Genomic DNA, 14,473 nt, shown 5'->3' on the forward strand with positions numbered 1-14,473 from the left:
ATTCCTTGTGGAGCTTGAGGCTTTGGTGTGGGAAGGCTGTCTGGCTTTGGGTTGAATCAGTGTCTGCAGGAGGTTGCGTGCTGGCACGGGTGCCTGTTGCTGGTTCCCCAGCCCTGTAGATTAAAGCAGAGTAGGTTACCTGTTTCGAAGGGCCGTGTGCTCCATTCGTAGAAGGACACAAGGTGTCCTCTGAGTCTGTGCTGGAGACTCCCTCGCTGACAGCGGGTGTGAATTTGGGAGTTTCTTGTCTCATGGGGCTTGGTGTTGTCTCCTTAGAGACACGCTGCGATGGCCGAGCAGAAGGTGTTGGGGATGGCAGATGTGGGAGCAGAGAACTCAGGGCTAGCGGCTGAGGGAGGGAGGTGAGCTGAACATTGGGATGAGGGGCTTGTCATGAGCTGAATGTTGGGATGAGGGGCTTGTCGCAAGCTGAACGTTGGGATGAGGGGCTTGTCGCAAGCTGAACGTTGGGATGAGGGGCCTGCAGCCACCCTGAGCTGGGCAGACCACGCTGGGAGCCCAGACATCCAGGGCTGCGTGGACTGGGGGAGCTTCCCTGCTGCATCCTCCCCACCTTGGCATGGCCTTTCCTGGAGCAGGGCATGGGGCCAAAGCTTCCCTGGGACTTGGCTTTTCTGTTGAGGACTTTTGCGTCACAGATCTGCATGGAAAGGGGCTTTGCTGTGAGATGTGGTTGATGTGTGCGTGTTGGCAACATCTGATGGAGGTCCCGACAACTCCTGTCCCTGGTATCACCCATGTCCTCCCAGCCTTGCTTTGTGGCACTTGACTGTCATGAAATACCCAGCCCTGCCTCAGGGCTCACACAGGTTGATCTCTGCAGCCCTGAGAAGCAGAAGAGGAGGCTGTTGTGCTCCTTCTCCTGTCCCTTCGGGGGTTTAGGTGCCTCGTGGTGGTCTCGGGTGGGTCAGCGGCTGCTGCTTGCTGTGACGGTGGGTCCTGCTTCTCCTGCCTCCCTCCTTCCCCAGCTCTGAAGGAGACAGCTAACAGCTGCCTGACAAAGTAAAGGGTTTGCTGTCAAGAGCACTGGGCTCACAAATCTGATTTTGGCTTTGAACTAATTCGATTTTGGTGGAAAATGATGAAATCGTTACACTGCTGCCTGTTGGGTCGCACAGCTGCTGGCTGGGGCGGAGGAGCTGCCTCCCCTCGCGCTCCTCATTGCTCTGCCGCTGCTCCCCGTGTTTGGGGAGGGGGGTCTGTCCCCGCTGCGGATGCCCAGACATGAGCTGGGTGCCGGGCTGCTTTTCCATCTAACATGGGGCAGACCCCAACCCCTGGTGAGCTGTATTCTCTGCTACAGCAAGAGCCTGCTGGTGGGTTCTGGCGGGTGCTCGGTGGCATCTTGGTGAATCTCGGGAAGGTTCTTCTGCAGGCAAACGTTGTGGGATGGGGGGGAGAAACAACGGCTGCTTTGGCACCTGTGCTGGATGCTGTCTCACGTGCACAGAGGAGTCTCCTCTCTGCTCTGTGCGCTGCAGGAGGTGAAATCCCGTGAGTTCGCACGTCCTCTGCTTGTGTTTCCATTCCAAATAGCGATTTCCTTGGCAGCCCAAGCTAAGAGGCATCTCGTAGAGCAGCCGAGCTGATCCTTTTTCCCTTGGGTTCATCTCTCCCTGGGTGCTTTGCTTGCACATGTCTCCCCTGCCGTGCCTAGAGCGGAGAGGAGAGGAAGAGGAAGGACTTTGCAGGTGGAGTTTCATCTGCTTGTGTACCCAAAGCCGAGGGAGCCGGGCAGGCTGGGAACGGAGCTGCAGAATCGTTTCTGACCCCTTAGCCTCTCCTGTCCTCTGGGCCTTTTCCCTGTCCTTCCTAGCTTGCTTCTCTGGTTCTCTTCTGCTGCTTCTACGCATGGTGATTTAGCTGTGGGCAAATTCCTGATCCTGGGAAATTTTGGATCCAGCTGAAATGCTTCTCCTTCTGGAGGAATCTCTCCTACCACCCAACACCTCTTGCCACGGGTCTTCAGTGCAAGAAATAATGTCCGTTTCTTGCCATGGTGGAAGGGTAGTCCTGGACACCAACTTGCTACCCAGGAGCTCTGCTCTCCTCACACTTGGGATCCTGGAATTGCATGTCTCTTTCCAGTTGCTTCCTTGCCAGAGGTGCTCTGGTAGCTCACGGTGTGCAACCAACGGCCCGGCCCTGTTGTGCTCTTCAGGCAAGTGTTAATAAGGGACAGGACCAACTCCTCTTTCCTGGCCAAAACCCAGCTCTGCAGTTCTCGGCCCCGACGCTGTATTTTTTCCGCCTCTCCTGTCTGGAGGAGTTATGTTTTGCCGTGCACCGCTGCGCAGTGGCCTTGTTCGCCCCAGAGGTGCTGCCTTTCCGCAGTGGCTGTGCTACCCCGTGCTCGCGGCGCGGGAGCTGCTCAGCACGCACGTCCCGAGGCCCTTGCAGCGCCCAACATCTGTCACGGTCGTGCTCCGTTCCGCCGAGCATCGCCCTCGCGACTAGAGTCTAATTTCCACCTATGAGTAACCCTGAGTGCCCTCTATTTCCTGCAGGCCCCGGAGCTCGCGCGCTCGCAGCTGCTGCGGTCAAGGCTGCGCGCTGAGTTAGAGGCCTGCAGAGTTGCTGTCGTAAGTCTGGTCGCTCCAGGGGCTCCTGGCTGGTGTCTAGGTCCTCTAGAAGTCCTGGCGGGCACAGACTGCGTGAGAGATTTAGGTAGAGCCCTCTACCTAAAGAGATTTAGGTAGACGAATGAAAGAGACCGTGTGAGAGAGCTAGGTAGAGTCCTCCCCTATCTGCCAGGATAGGGATAGGAGCAGTTCCCATGGCTCCAGGGACCTGCCTGGGTGCTGTGGCTGTTCCCATTGCAGGAAGCACCGTGACTGTCAGTGTCACCAGGCCCTGTCCGGGGTCCCTCTGCTCTTGTTCTGAGGGTGGTTTCATGCTAGTGAACGTCTACGAGGGTTCCCTGCTGGCCCAGTTAGCCAGATCCTGAGTAACTGAATATCAAGGTGCTCTTTGGATCCCGCAGAAGCGGAGCTTGTGGGGTTACCGTGTTGCAGGGCAGAGGGAGAGGTGGTGGCGAAGGCTGCGGGTCCGTCTCGCCGCGGCTCCGGTGACGGGGAGCTGGGGCTGCTCCGGATGGTGTCACCTGGAGGTGGTGGCTGCTGCTGTTGGGCTGTGCCGCCAGCTACACCGGGCTGGGGACGTGCTGCTTTCTGCCGGGTACCCGGCCTGCCTGGGGAGCCAGGTGGCATTTGCTGTCCCAGTGCTGTCCTGCGTGCCAGGCGCCGCAGGGAGAGGCAGGGCTGGAGCTTGAATCAAGCCCTCGGCCCCTTGCCGTGCTGAGAAAGCCACGCTGGGTCCCACGTAACCTCTTCCTGGCAGGAATATACATTCCCTGGTAGAATGCATCACCTCTGGGATGGGTCACGGCAGGCAGCTGTCACATCACACAGTGATGGATGCTGGCCAGAAAGGAAAGGGCATGTTGTTTTCTAAGGAGGCGGAATGTAAATTGCTAAAGTCAGTAGTTTGGGATTTATACCTGATCCGTATGGAAAATGTCCCGAGAGCTCTCCTGCTCCTGATCAAGATTTATGGTATAAAGTCTCCTTTGGAAAGTGTAAGCCTTGTTGCTTTAGCTCATCAGGGGTCAGGATTTCTTGTTGCTGAAGGCTTATGTTCCCAGGGCCTGGTCCCTGCGCGTTGGTTCGAAGGTGAGTTTTGGGAAGAGCAGATCTTCCCTGGCCATAGCCCGTGCTGACCGTGTGTAGGGGTTGCGTTCAGCGCACGTTCTGGCCTCTGCTCCAGAGGAAGGCTGCAAGGTGGCAAGGGATGAAACGTCCTGGAGGGTGAAGGAGGCCTTTGGCTTTGCTGCTAGGCCTCCTCTTCCCTCTTGCTCTCTCCGGAGCGGGGCACCGTGGCCCAGGCCGGCCGCAGCTGCCGTGGCACCGAGCAGAGCTTTGGGATGCTGATCTTCGATGGGATTTTCTGGAGCCCGTCGTGGAGCCCGGAGGAGAGGAGGCTGCCAGGCTTGGCAGAGCGCTCGGGAGATGTTAGCGGTTCCTCTGCGGCGCTGCTGAGCCCAGCAAGCCTGGCGGGGGGACCTCATTCCGGTCTCTTGTTTCACTCTCTCCCTTCTGGGAAGCAGCAATCCTGCAGCTGGAGAGAAGGGGAGCGAGCTCTGGAAGGAGGTGCTTTCTGAGCAGCCTCCTGGCATCTCAACCGGGGTGCCCAGGAGATTTCGCTGTCTGCTTTGGGCTGGGGAGAGGGTAGCAGTGTCTGTTCTGAAGGGCTGAGAGGGATCTGCTTGCTGCCTTGGCCAAAAACACCCCGAAATAGGGGCAGAGCCGGCTGGGAGAGCTGGTGGCGATGGTCTGTAACCCCCGCGTGCTGAGAGACCCTGTGCGGGTCCGTTCCGACCTGTGCACAGGTTGGGGCAGCACAGGGATCCTCTGGGACCACCACTCCATTCCCTGTACCCCAGCTGTACTTCCTGAACTGTCCCTGACGCCACGGGCAGGATTTGCTGGTCTTGGGATTTCACTGTAAAGGTGCTTGGTCGTGTGTAGCCCAGGGCTTTGTTTTGTCTGCGTTGTAGTGATCAGGGAACTGCTTGGCCTTGGCCAGACATGCTCAGGTCTCCTCATCGTGTCCTTGTTTTGGGGACGGAGAACAGGGGTCTGATTTGGTGGCACTAGGAAAGTGCAGTGGGTTGGTGGGTCAGAGCCGGAGTGACTTTTTCCAGATCAATTGGAAATTTTGCCACGGGGTGGGATTGGGGATTCCTGGAGTATTTGATTTGCCAGTGTCTGTCAGAGAGATGGAGCGAGCACGGATTCAACCCTGGAGCTTCCCCATCCCGGGGCAGAGCTTCCGAACGGCGGGAGCCGCCTTTCGGCACCCGCTCCGCTGCGAGGTGAAGGCTTCCCCGGAGAGACAGCGGGAAGGCAGGTGGTGAATGGCAGGCGTGAGATGAGGGGTATATATAATAGTATCAACTGGCAAATTACTGACCAATTAATAACGCTAAATGGCAGGAATCTCGCCTCTCCTGTCTGCTCCCTCATTGCTTCTGTAAGTGGGCTTGAAGGGAGGCAATGAGACAAGGCATGTCAGGGAGATGCACGGCTCCTGCTTCCCTCATTCCTGGAAGATATTCGAGTTTTCTGCCCCTCTTTCAGAGAGGTGGTTCATGGCATTGCTAACCCTGCTGTGTCCTTACCTGGCCTCACCCCCAGGGTGAGGTGACAACAAAAGTGACAACTCTCTGCCTGTTCCTCTGCCTTTTGCCACGGCCTCGTTTGTAAAGCGGTGACTGGGTCTGCGGCGGGTTTGGTACCGAGCCTCGCCGTGGTGCCTCCTGCACTTCCCCAACAAGGCAGCTCTCTGTTAATGAGCTAATTGTCGGCGTAATTATTTATCGAGGTGGTGTCGGCATCTCGGTGGCGCGCGGGTGCTCCTCGCGGCCCTGGAGTGCAGCTGTATTTGTCGTTTCCCAGAGAGTTTGTTGAGACAAAGCAGCGAGGAGTAAACACCACAAACATTTATCCTCGTGCATATTCAGCAGCTGATGAGGCTGGGGAAGCTGCAGATTGGAGCACTGGGAGAACAGGCACCGCGTTGGCTCTGATGGGCTCTTGGACGTCTTCAGTGGCCACGTCCTGGGGGTCAGGTTTGCCATGGGTCGCGTTGTTGCTGCTCCGGTCCTGGGCATCCCTCCGAGGAGGATGAGGCTGGGGCAGAGCAGGCCCCTGGCCACAGGGTTGTCCTCATGTGGGAGCGTGAGCCGGGGCCAGCCGGACTCCTCGGGCCTCACCGGGGCCATGGGGCAGTTTTCTCAGAGCTGGTGCATTTTCCTTCTAAAACCTTTCCAAAGAGAAAAGCTGAGGAATCTGTCAGTGTTTGGCTGCCCCGGAGCCCTGTGTTCTGAGGAGGCAGAAGGGAGTCATTACAATTAACTAAAGTGAACTCAATTCGTTGCTGGGAAGATGAGTTTTATTGGATCTGTCGTCCCGAAGTTTCCCAACGCAGAGGCTGCTCCTCCTTCCGCATAAACTGGCTTGTGAGATGCTCCTTGCCCTTCCTGCTTTTCCTGCAAGCCACTGCGGATGCTTCCAGCTGGGGATGTGCGTGCTGCCCCTTCTCCCTGCTCTTAGTGATGGTGCATCTTGCGCGTCTCACTTGACCCAAGGGCTCCCCGGTTCAGGCAAGGAGCTGGAAAAGGTCAGGCGAGGAGAGGACTTGCTCCTTGGCCATGTTCTACATTGGGCATCTCCTCTGCAAGGGAAGTCGGAATAACTGAGCGAGCAGAACAGCAGCTCTGTGCTGCAAAGAGGACGTCGTGCCGCTCGTTCCCGCTGGCCTTTGGGTCACCCCGACAGTGCGACGAGAGGGCAGAGGCAGTGGAAGCCCAGACCGTAGCTGCACTGAGTGGAGTCTAACTGAAACCTCTTGTGCTTGGACACAAGAAAAAGCTGCTTTTTTAAAAAAACAATTTCCCTGTCCATGTGTGACACTGAATTGCCTCCTGCCCTCCTTCCATGTGCGCTCTTGTGCTATTTTGGTGCAATCAGGTGGCTTTTTAGCATCTTTTTTACCTACTGCCTCCAGAATTTAGCACTTGGCCGGCAGCGTTGCACGGACTCTGCTAGTGGCCCTAGCAGGAGGGCGGCTCCTCCCCGAGCTGCCTCCTGGTGTGTGGGGTGGCCCCAGCTGTGCCAGCCTTTAGTTCCTGGCAATGGCTTCCCTCATCCCGGCCTGTGCCGGAGGGTAAGTCCTGGGTTGCTGCTTTCTGCACTTGGAGCTGTTTAGTGCACGTGTGTATGTGGAGCTCTGGAGTTTGCCGTTTTCCCATATGTTGCATGCACATGCTGTATGGATTTAAACCCCCGTGGGGACTGGCATACATTTGGAGGCAGTTGCTTGCCAAAAACCTCTCCCCTTTAAACGTGGGATTGCGTAAGGAATGTCTTGAAGCAGAAGATCCCGTGGGCCCAGCAGGCTGCCTCTCCTGGTGCCCCTGAAGCACCGGCCTCACGCTCAGAGGCTGCCGCAGGATTTGCCGGAGCCTGGGGCAGGATTTTGTGTGCTGAATTTTGCTGGTTCTGCCAGTGTCCAGCGGCCGCTCTGTGGTGCGGGGCCTCCGCGGAGGCCCAGCTCTCCCATCTGCATTAGCCTGGACCGTGGGCTGGCTCGGAGTTTGTGTCCAAAGGTGCCACTTCTGAGCAGGTCGGAGTGGCGCAGCGAGGACGTTGGGGCTGTCTGTGGATGGAGGTGCCTGGGGACAGAGCTGCTGAGCAAAGGCATGAGCTACCATGTGGTGTTTGACCCACGGGAGCTCTCGGCTGCCCTCGGCCCGTCCCTCCTGCTTCCCTTCCTGCTGCAACAGGAGCCTGTGGGCTCCCTCCCTTGCTCTTCCAACTTCGGAATGCAATTTGAACTGCAATGCGAGCTGCAATCCCAGCTGTGATCCCTGCCGCAGTCCCCACCTCGGGCACCCTCTCCCCAGCCAGGAGCGCTGCCTTGGAATCCCAGCTCCCAGCAGGGATGGAGCAGCCCTTCCTTGGCAGCGCTCGGGGAAATTGCCCTGCGCTCGTCCCTGCCAATTCCGGGCACTGCCGGAGCCGCGATGGCTTTTGGCTGCCGTTCCAGCGCTTTTGTAAAAAGCCTCTCCTGGATGCGCAAGGGCGGGCGAGTGTTTAACCAACACGGCCGCGAGCGGAGGAGGGCAGGGGGGCTGCAGCCCGGCGAGCCCGCCCGGGAGCCCCGGAGCCGGTGCCCTCCTCGGGATGCGGTGGGAAAGGGGCAAGGCAGCGTCGTAGCCGTGCGGGGACTTCCCCCAGACTTTACAATGGGAGGAGGAGGAACTGCGCGGGCAGGCCGTGTGTTTGCTGGAGGCCTTGCCCTGCGAAGGGAGCCTTGTTGAGGAGCCCTGCTCGGTTTGTCTTGGCACGGCCCCGCCGGGAAGTGCCTGGTCCTGGGGCAAGGCTGGGCACGGCCGCTCCTGCCTCCCTTTGAAGCCAGCGCCAGGCTGGGCAGCGAGGCAGGCGCGGGTGCCCGCGGGTATTTCCCAGACCGCAGGAACGCCGCTGTCGCACGTGGGCCGTGATGGCTGCGACCTGGGATGGGGCAGGGGTGCCGCGGGGCTCCCTGCCTCCTGGGCGGTGCATGGGGAACAGCCGCAGCTCCGCTTTTGGACGTGGAAGCGGTTGTTTTCCTGGTGCTTCACGGCTGAGGGAGGGGATTTGCGCCCAGTCCTGCAACTGTTACTTTGCGAAGAGCTGCGGCTGCGTGTGCGTCGCGGGGGGCTGAGGTCTGGGGAGCCGCTCACCGTGAAGGGCAAAACCCCCTGTAGGCCCTCGCGGGGGGACAGAGCCCCAGGAGCAGCTTCGTGTGTGGGGAGAGCTGCAGGGCTGGCTCTGCTCGCCAGGGTGCCCTGTCCTGCGGGTGGCACCACGCGCGAGGGTTGGCTTGGCGGCTCCTCTTCCCTGCTGCCGCAAGCTGACGTTTCCTCAGCGCTGTCCCCAGCCTCCCGAGAACAACCCTCCTCCCTTCCTCTGGCACCTCTGAGCGATCCCGAGGGGATGCGGAGCTGGGCCGGGCGTCCTGCACGGCTGTGTGACGCGGGGCCGGGCATGAGGGTGAGAGCTGGCAGGGCCGGACCGGGCTGGTGAGAAGCTGCACGCGCTGCGCCGGGCTGGCGGGGCCCGCAGGACGCCCCTCGTCCCCGGGCTGCGAAGGGGACAGCTGAGCCCCTGCTGGACCGAGACTGTCTCCAAAGGTGTCTTGTAGCCTAAGTGAGATGTCAAATCCTCACCCGGGGCCGTCCGCACAGCCGTGGTGTAATTAGACTGAGCAGTGATTTGAGCCGAGGCTTTTTGAGCCTCGCGGGCTTGGCGTGCTCTGTAAAACCCAGCCCCGCGCAGGGACCTGCGCTCGGCTCCCTGCAGCAGCCGCCGGGCGGGGGGCGGCTCCGAGCGCGGCTCCTGCCTCCGGCTGGTTCCTGCTTGGGCCGGGCTGTGCCCGCTGCCCCGGCGCTTCCCCGGGTGCCTCTGCGCCCCGCTGGGCACTCGTCTCCCTGCGGATGGAGGCCGCGAGCCGCAGGCTGCGGGGCGCTTAGCCGTGCCTTCCCCCAGCTCTGCTGGTGCTCGCACGGGCATGGAGGCCCGTTATCTCCATCCCTCTCTGTCCCCTTGCCTCCCCAGTGTTGCTCCTGCTTCAGAGCCCTTCAGATCATGTTTGCAAACCTTCTCCGCTTTCCTTAGTATCCCTATAACACCTTGCATGCAAGAGTGACCCCTCTGGAAGCAGCAGGGATGCAAGTCCTGGCTGGCGCGTGTGGCGCTGGGAGAGCTCTCACAACCTCTCCTGAGGAGCTGGGGATGCTTTTGGGACGTAGGGCCTGCATGCAGAGAGCAGCTCGTGGGATGGTGGTGGGAGAGAGCTGACAGCCGTGGGGAGATCAGGCTGCTTTTACCCTGCCTCCTCCCTGCTTTTTGTAGCTTTTCCTGCAGCCGTATCCAAAAGGAACGGGCCAAGCTTGGCGGATGAGGCGGCCTTTCTGCAGATCCTCCCTTACTGCCTCCAGCATCCCAATTTCTGCTTCTCCTTGTGCCAGGCTGCTGTTTGCGACGCCTCCGCGGTCCCCTGCTCCATCGCGAGTCCATGGGGAGCCCTCGCTTCATCATCGATCTCCGTCAGCATCCTGGTCGCCCCCTCGGTGCCTCCGTGCTTTATGTGCTGTGTCAGCGTATCGACAAAAAGCTCATCTCTCCTCTCTTCTCTTCCGGCAGCCGCTGCAGATCGACGACAATTTCTGCGGCCAGGATTTTAACCAGCCGCTGGGCGGGACGGTCACCATCGAGGGGACTCCGCTCTTTGTGGATAAGGAGGATGGCATGACCTCGGTGGCGGCCTACGATTACAGAGGACAAACCGTCGTCTTCGCAGGCACGCGGAGCGGGAAGATCAAAAAGGTAGGAGTCCTCTGGTGGTTCCGATGGGTGGGATGCTGCTGTGGAGGCAGAGGGACGTCATGTTGATGGCTCCCTCAGGGGCATGGATAGGACTGTGCCTCCTTCGTAGCGTGACGTGGTGTGTTGCGGGTAGCAAGTGGAGGCGCTGTGAGGGATCTCCCATTGCTCCTCTGTGCTAACCGGATCTACCAAACCCACCTTGTGAAAGGGTTGTATTATAATGTAGGGAAACTGAGACCAGGCTAGCGCTGGATCAGTGTCCATCCTGTTGTCTCTCAGGGTGTTGGGTTCGCACTTCCAAGTGTCCCGGCACAGGCCATGTCTGTCCAGGCCCCTTGACCTGGGAAGGACCAGCAAAGATGGGGGCTCATGACTTCCTGCGGCTGGTGTTGATGGAAACATCTAGCCCAGTGACAGTGCTGGCTTCTTTGAAATGGGCAATGCGGGAGTTTCTCTTCATTCTCCTTGGGCTCAGAGTTTCCTCATCTGTTGCCCTTGTGTCCTGAAGTTGGTTGAAATGGAGGAAGTAGGGTCTAAATTTAGATGTTTGGTGCCTGCTCGAGGAGAGTCGCATTCTTGGCTGAGGTCAGGATGAACTGTGCTCTGCTATCGCTGGGATTTTTCTAACTCAGTTAAGTTTTGTCCTTGGCCTTCCGTGTTCGTTTGAGCTGGCTGTGCAGTGCCCTGGCTTTGGAGAGAAGAATGCGTTTGTCGAGAGGCAGCCGAGTGGGGAAGGCCGCCTCTCCTCCGCCCATGCTGGTAGCATCGTTGCGTTCCCATCGCCGCGTCTGATTACGGCTGCTGAGGCGGCCCGTGGTTGAGGAGAGCCCAAGGGCAGACAACGCTGTGCCGCAGATAGGAGCCAAACTAGTGTGAGCGTTGGCTTGGCAGGAGAGATCCCTCGGGGCGCGGGGTGACGCAGCCCGGCTGCCCCCGGCCATCCCGCGGCGCGGGGGAGATCCCGCTTCCCCTACCCCACCGCGGCACAAAAGGCTGCTTTGTTGGTGGCAATTAGCAAATAGCTCCGTGTGTGTGTGTGTTTCTCTGCCTGTATCTCCACAGGGCATGGATTTCCTGTTATCATAACATCGTTCCTATAATTACAGCTGTACATGCCCTGTATAAACACAGCTTGCATTAACTGCATCCCCATCCAGGCAAGGGCGTATCAACGGTCCCGGCATCAGCCCTGCAAGAGGCAGCAGGAACGGGCCTTGCACAGAGAGTTGGGCCCATTGCTGCTTCTGCTGGAGGAAAAGGTGCCTTGTGGGGCTCTCCGGCACCTGATCCTGGGCAGAATGCCCTGAATTTTAAAATTCTTTTGCGTCTTCTTAAATTTCTTTTTCCTCGCGATTGTAGCTTTTTAAAACACCCGTGCTCTTGGGTGTTCCGTGGGTACGTTGGGAAAGCCCAACGCTGTCCTGGAGGCCTTCGCTCTCTGATCCATGGTTATTCCTTCAGCCCATTTGCTCTGTTCCAGACGCCAGCATCACCCCCTTCTTTTTTTGGGGGACCCCGAATCACGGGGGTGTCTGGCGGCGGTGGGAGCAGGGTGCTGGGGTGCGATGGGCGGCCCTGTTGCTCGTCCGGCTGTGCCTGTGTCCGCCCTGGGCTGCTGGCACCGGAGCGGCCCGTTCCCGGTGTTCCCGGCGGCGCGGAGGAGGCGGCGGAGGAAGCGCCGCTCTGCCGCGGTGCCGGTTTCTGCCTCGCTGGGGAGGAATGCGGCGCTGGCCCCCGGCCAGGCACCGGCCGAGGAGAGTTTTTAACTCATGACGTCGGTGTCAGGGGCCGGTGTGGGGAGCAGGGGGCAGCCAGGCCGCGGGAGGCCGGGTCGATGTCCCCATGAGGGTCCTGCTCCTTCCGTGGGGTCCTGCTCCCCTCCGGGAAGGGGAGGTTGTTTTGAGTGTCCTGGGTGAGGCCTGGAGCACTGGAGGGGAAGGGAGCAGCCCGCTGTGCTGTGGGGCCGGGAGCAGGGACCTGGTGCAACTCCTCGTTCAGTCTGAACCGAGCCGCTCCTCACCCTTATCTCCTCCTTTCCCCAAGACAGGAGCTTGTGAGACACCTTCGAGGGGGAAAAACGGTTCCCATCCAAGCAGAGGCACCGTTGCTTTAGTTTGTAGATGGAAAACTGCAGTAAGAGGGTCCAAATTTGTCAGCTCCGGGTCTTGATGAGGGTCCCGCCAGGCCGTCCCACGCTCTGCACCGGCGGCAGCGCCGCTCGCGCCTGGCCCCGGCCGGGGAAGGAAGGGAGCTGGCGGAGGCAGCTCGTCCTCCCTCCCTGATGGATGAGGGATCTGCAGGAACCAATGTTGCGTTTCTGGTGGCCTCTCCTGCTCTTGAGCTGCAAACTGGAGGTTTTAAATAGCCTGTAGCAACATAAGGAATGGGGATGGGGAGAAAGGAGCGTGTGGGAGGAGGGTTCACAAAGCCACGAGGACACTGTTACACCTCCAGTTCCTTATTTATCTAGAAATGATGGCAGTTCTTTCCTGTGTGGCAGTTTTTTTTTCTGTCCTTCCATTTTCACCTCAGTTTTGTTATTTTTTTTTCCTCCACTTTTTCCTCTGTTCTTTACAGCCTTGGAGCCATTTCCATGGGCTCTTGTAGGCTGAGTGCCTGTCCTGGGGCTGCACTCTTGTCCTGGGTACGAGGTATAAGGCCAGGTCAAGGCTGAGACCAGGACATTGAGCCTCCCTGTGACTTGAGTGACCTCCTCTCCTGCAGATCTCTTCCTAGCTTTCTTTTCCCTGATTTCTGCCCCTCACCAGTGTGTGTTGGTGCTGTAGAGGTGGCTGTGAACTGCTGTCGCTGGCAGAAGGGAGCTGCCAGCGCAGCTGTGGCCCCTGTTTGGAGGAAATAGGAGCTGGGGCAGTGGCTGCTTGTGCACGGCTGTGGTCAAGCGGCGCTGCTGGCTCTGGAGCGCTTGAACCGAGCATGGTGGCTTGGGAGGGCTTCATCAGGCCTTGCAGTGTGTTGGGAGCCGAAATCTGCTTCCACGTAGCTTCAGCGGGCTTGGGAAGCCTCAAGGGAGAGCAGAGCTCTCCGACGAGGCTGTGGAAACACTTCAGCAGCTCCGAGCGCAGGGCTGGTGACTCCTGTGTCTCGGTTCCACCGCTGTAACCTTGGCGGGGCTGTCTGCGGGCCTGGAGGACGGGCGAGCGCTGCCTCAGCAGTTACCTGATCTGCCCGGGGAGCCCTTGCAACAAGGGCTTGTTCTGGATCCCTCTGCCGTGGGAGGGAACGGTGCACCCAGCATGGGGACAGCCATGGGGACGGCCTTGGGGATGGCTGAGCTTCCTCTGGCAGCGGAGCACACAGAGCGTGTCCCCATGTGTCCCCATGTGTCCCCAGGATAGCGGGTGCTAGCGCGTTCCCCGCTGGACTCGGGATACCTGGTGCGTGCTCAGTAGGAAGGAGAGCTGGGACAAATTTATGGGAGGTGTGGGCAAAATGGATGCAAAACCAGGGTTTAGCCTGTGCGAGCCCACTTTGTCACCCCAGGCTGGCAGGGAAATGCCCCTCTTGGCCTTTTGTGGAGCTGGAGATATTTGAGAGATATCTAAAAAGGTGACAGCCCAGCCCAAGGGGAGTGCTTGGGGAGCTGGCCCTGGGGTCATCCTCAGGGAGGACGTGTAGGAGGGAGGTGTCCCCCGCAGTCGGGGACAGCGCAGCACCCCGGTGACGGCTCAGAGGACGTTCCTGCCTCTGGGTAGCGGTGGGTTCGGATGCGAGCACCGAGCAGGAGCCGCGCGGTGCCCTTCCTCCTCTCCGGAGGGCTCCCAAACTCCTCCCGTCATCCCGACGGGCACGCGGGCAGCCGGCCTCCTGCGGCAGGAGGGAAGGGGCTGGCAGGGCCGGCCGCGAGGCTTTGCAGCTGCCCGCCCATCGCTTGGCAGGGGCGGCAATCCGTCCGCTTGCAAACCACGAGCGCTTCCCGCCGTGCCCTTGGCAAGCGCCTGCGTTTGGCTTGGCACCACGGGTGCTCGCGCTCCCCTCTCGGGCCCTTCTGCCCTCCTGCCGGGCGCTGATGCCTTTGCATGCAGGGGGGAGCGAGGCCTGCTGCCCGCCCCGGCCTGGTCCTGCTGATCCCGCATTCCCAGCCCCAGGGCTTCTCTTCCAGGATCCGGATGCCACAATAACAGCACATGCTTCACGGTGGCGTCTCCTTGCAAGTCCAGGAGCAGTTGCAGGGGACAGATGGGTGCTGTGTTCTCCCTGTTCCCAGGAGCCCCGTAATGGATGCTGGTGTGACAAGAGGGCATGATTTCACCATCTGGGCTGGGGTAAGGTCAGGGCAGAGTCACCGCAATGTCTGGATTTTCCTTGGATGGCAGCTCCCCTGCCCAGCATTTGTCCAGGCTGCCGCATGCAGACAGAGCCTTCCTTTGTCCCCCGAAAACGCCGCGCGCGCCTGGCGGCCTCGCCGTGTCCCCCGGCCGCGCTGCCAACAGTTGGTGCTGTGAGGCTGGGGCGCGGGGCAGCACCTGCTGCTGTCACAGCTGGAGCCCTCGGCCTCCCCG

The 14,473-nt window shown here is 59.9% G+C and overlaps 1 protein-coding gene across 1 annotated transcript in view; it reads left to right on the top strand.

The window, feature by feature from the left end:
- PLXNA1 (plexin A1) overlaps nucleotides 1-14,473 on the top strand; it is a 130,939-nt gene that overhangs the window by 16,197 nt on the left and 100,269 nt on the right. Inside the window, exon 3 of the mRNA XM_088528181.1 lies at nucleotides 9,771-9,953. Within this exon, the coding sequence (XP_088384307.1) occupies nucleotides 9,771-9,953 (183 nt within the window). The remainder of the gene's footprint in view (nucleotides 1-9,770; nucleotides 9,954-14,473) is intronic.

The sequence above is a fragment of the Tinamus guttatus genome, unplaced genomic scaffold (assembly GCF_059628265.1).
Source record: "Tinamus guttatus ecotype Peru unplaced genomic scaffold, ASM5962826v1 Tinamus_guttatus_pri_ptg000307l, whole genome shotgun sequence".
NCBI lineage: Eukaryota > Metazoa > Chordata > Aves > Tinamiformes > Tinamidae > Tinamus > Tinamus guttatus.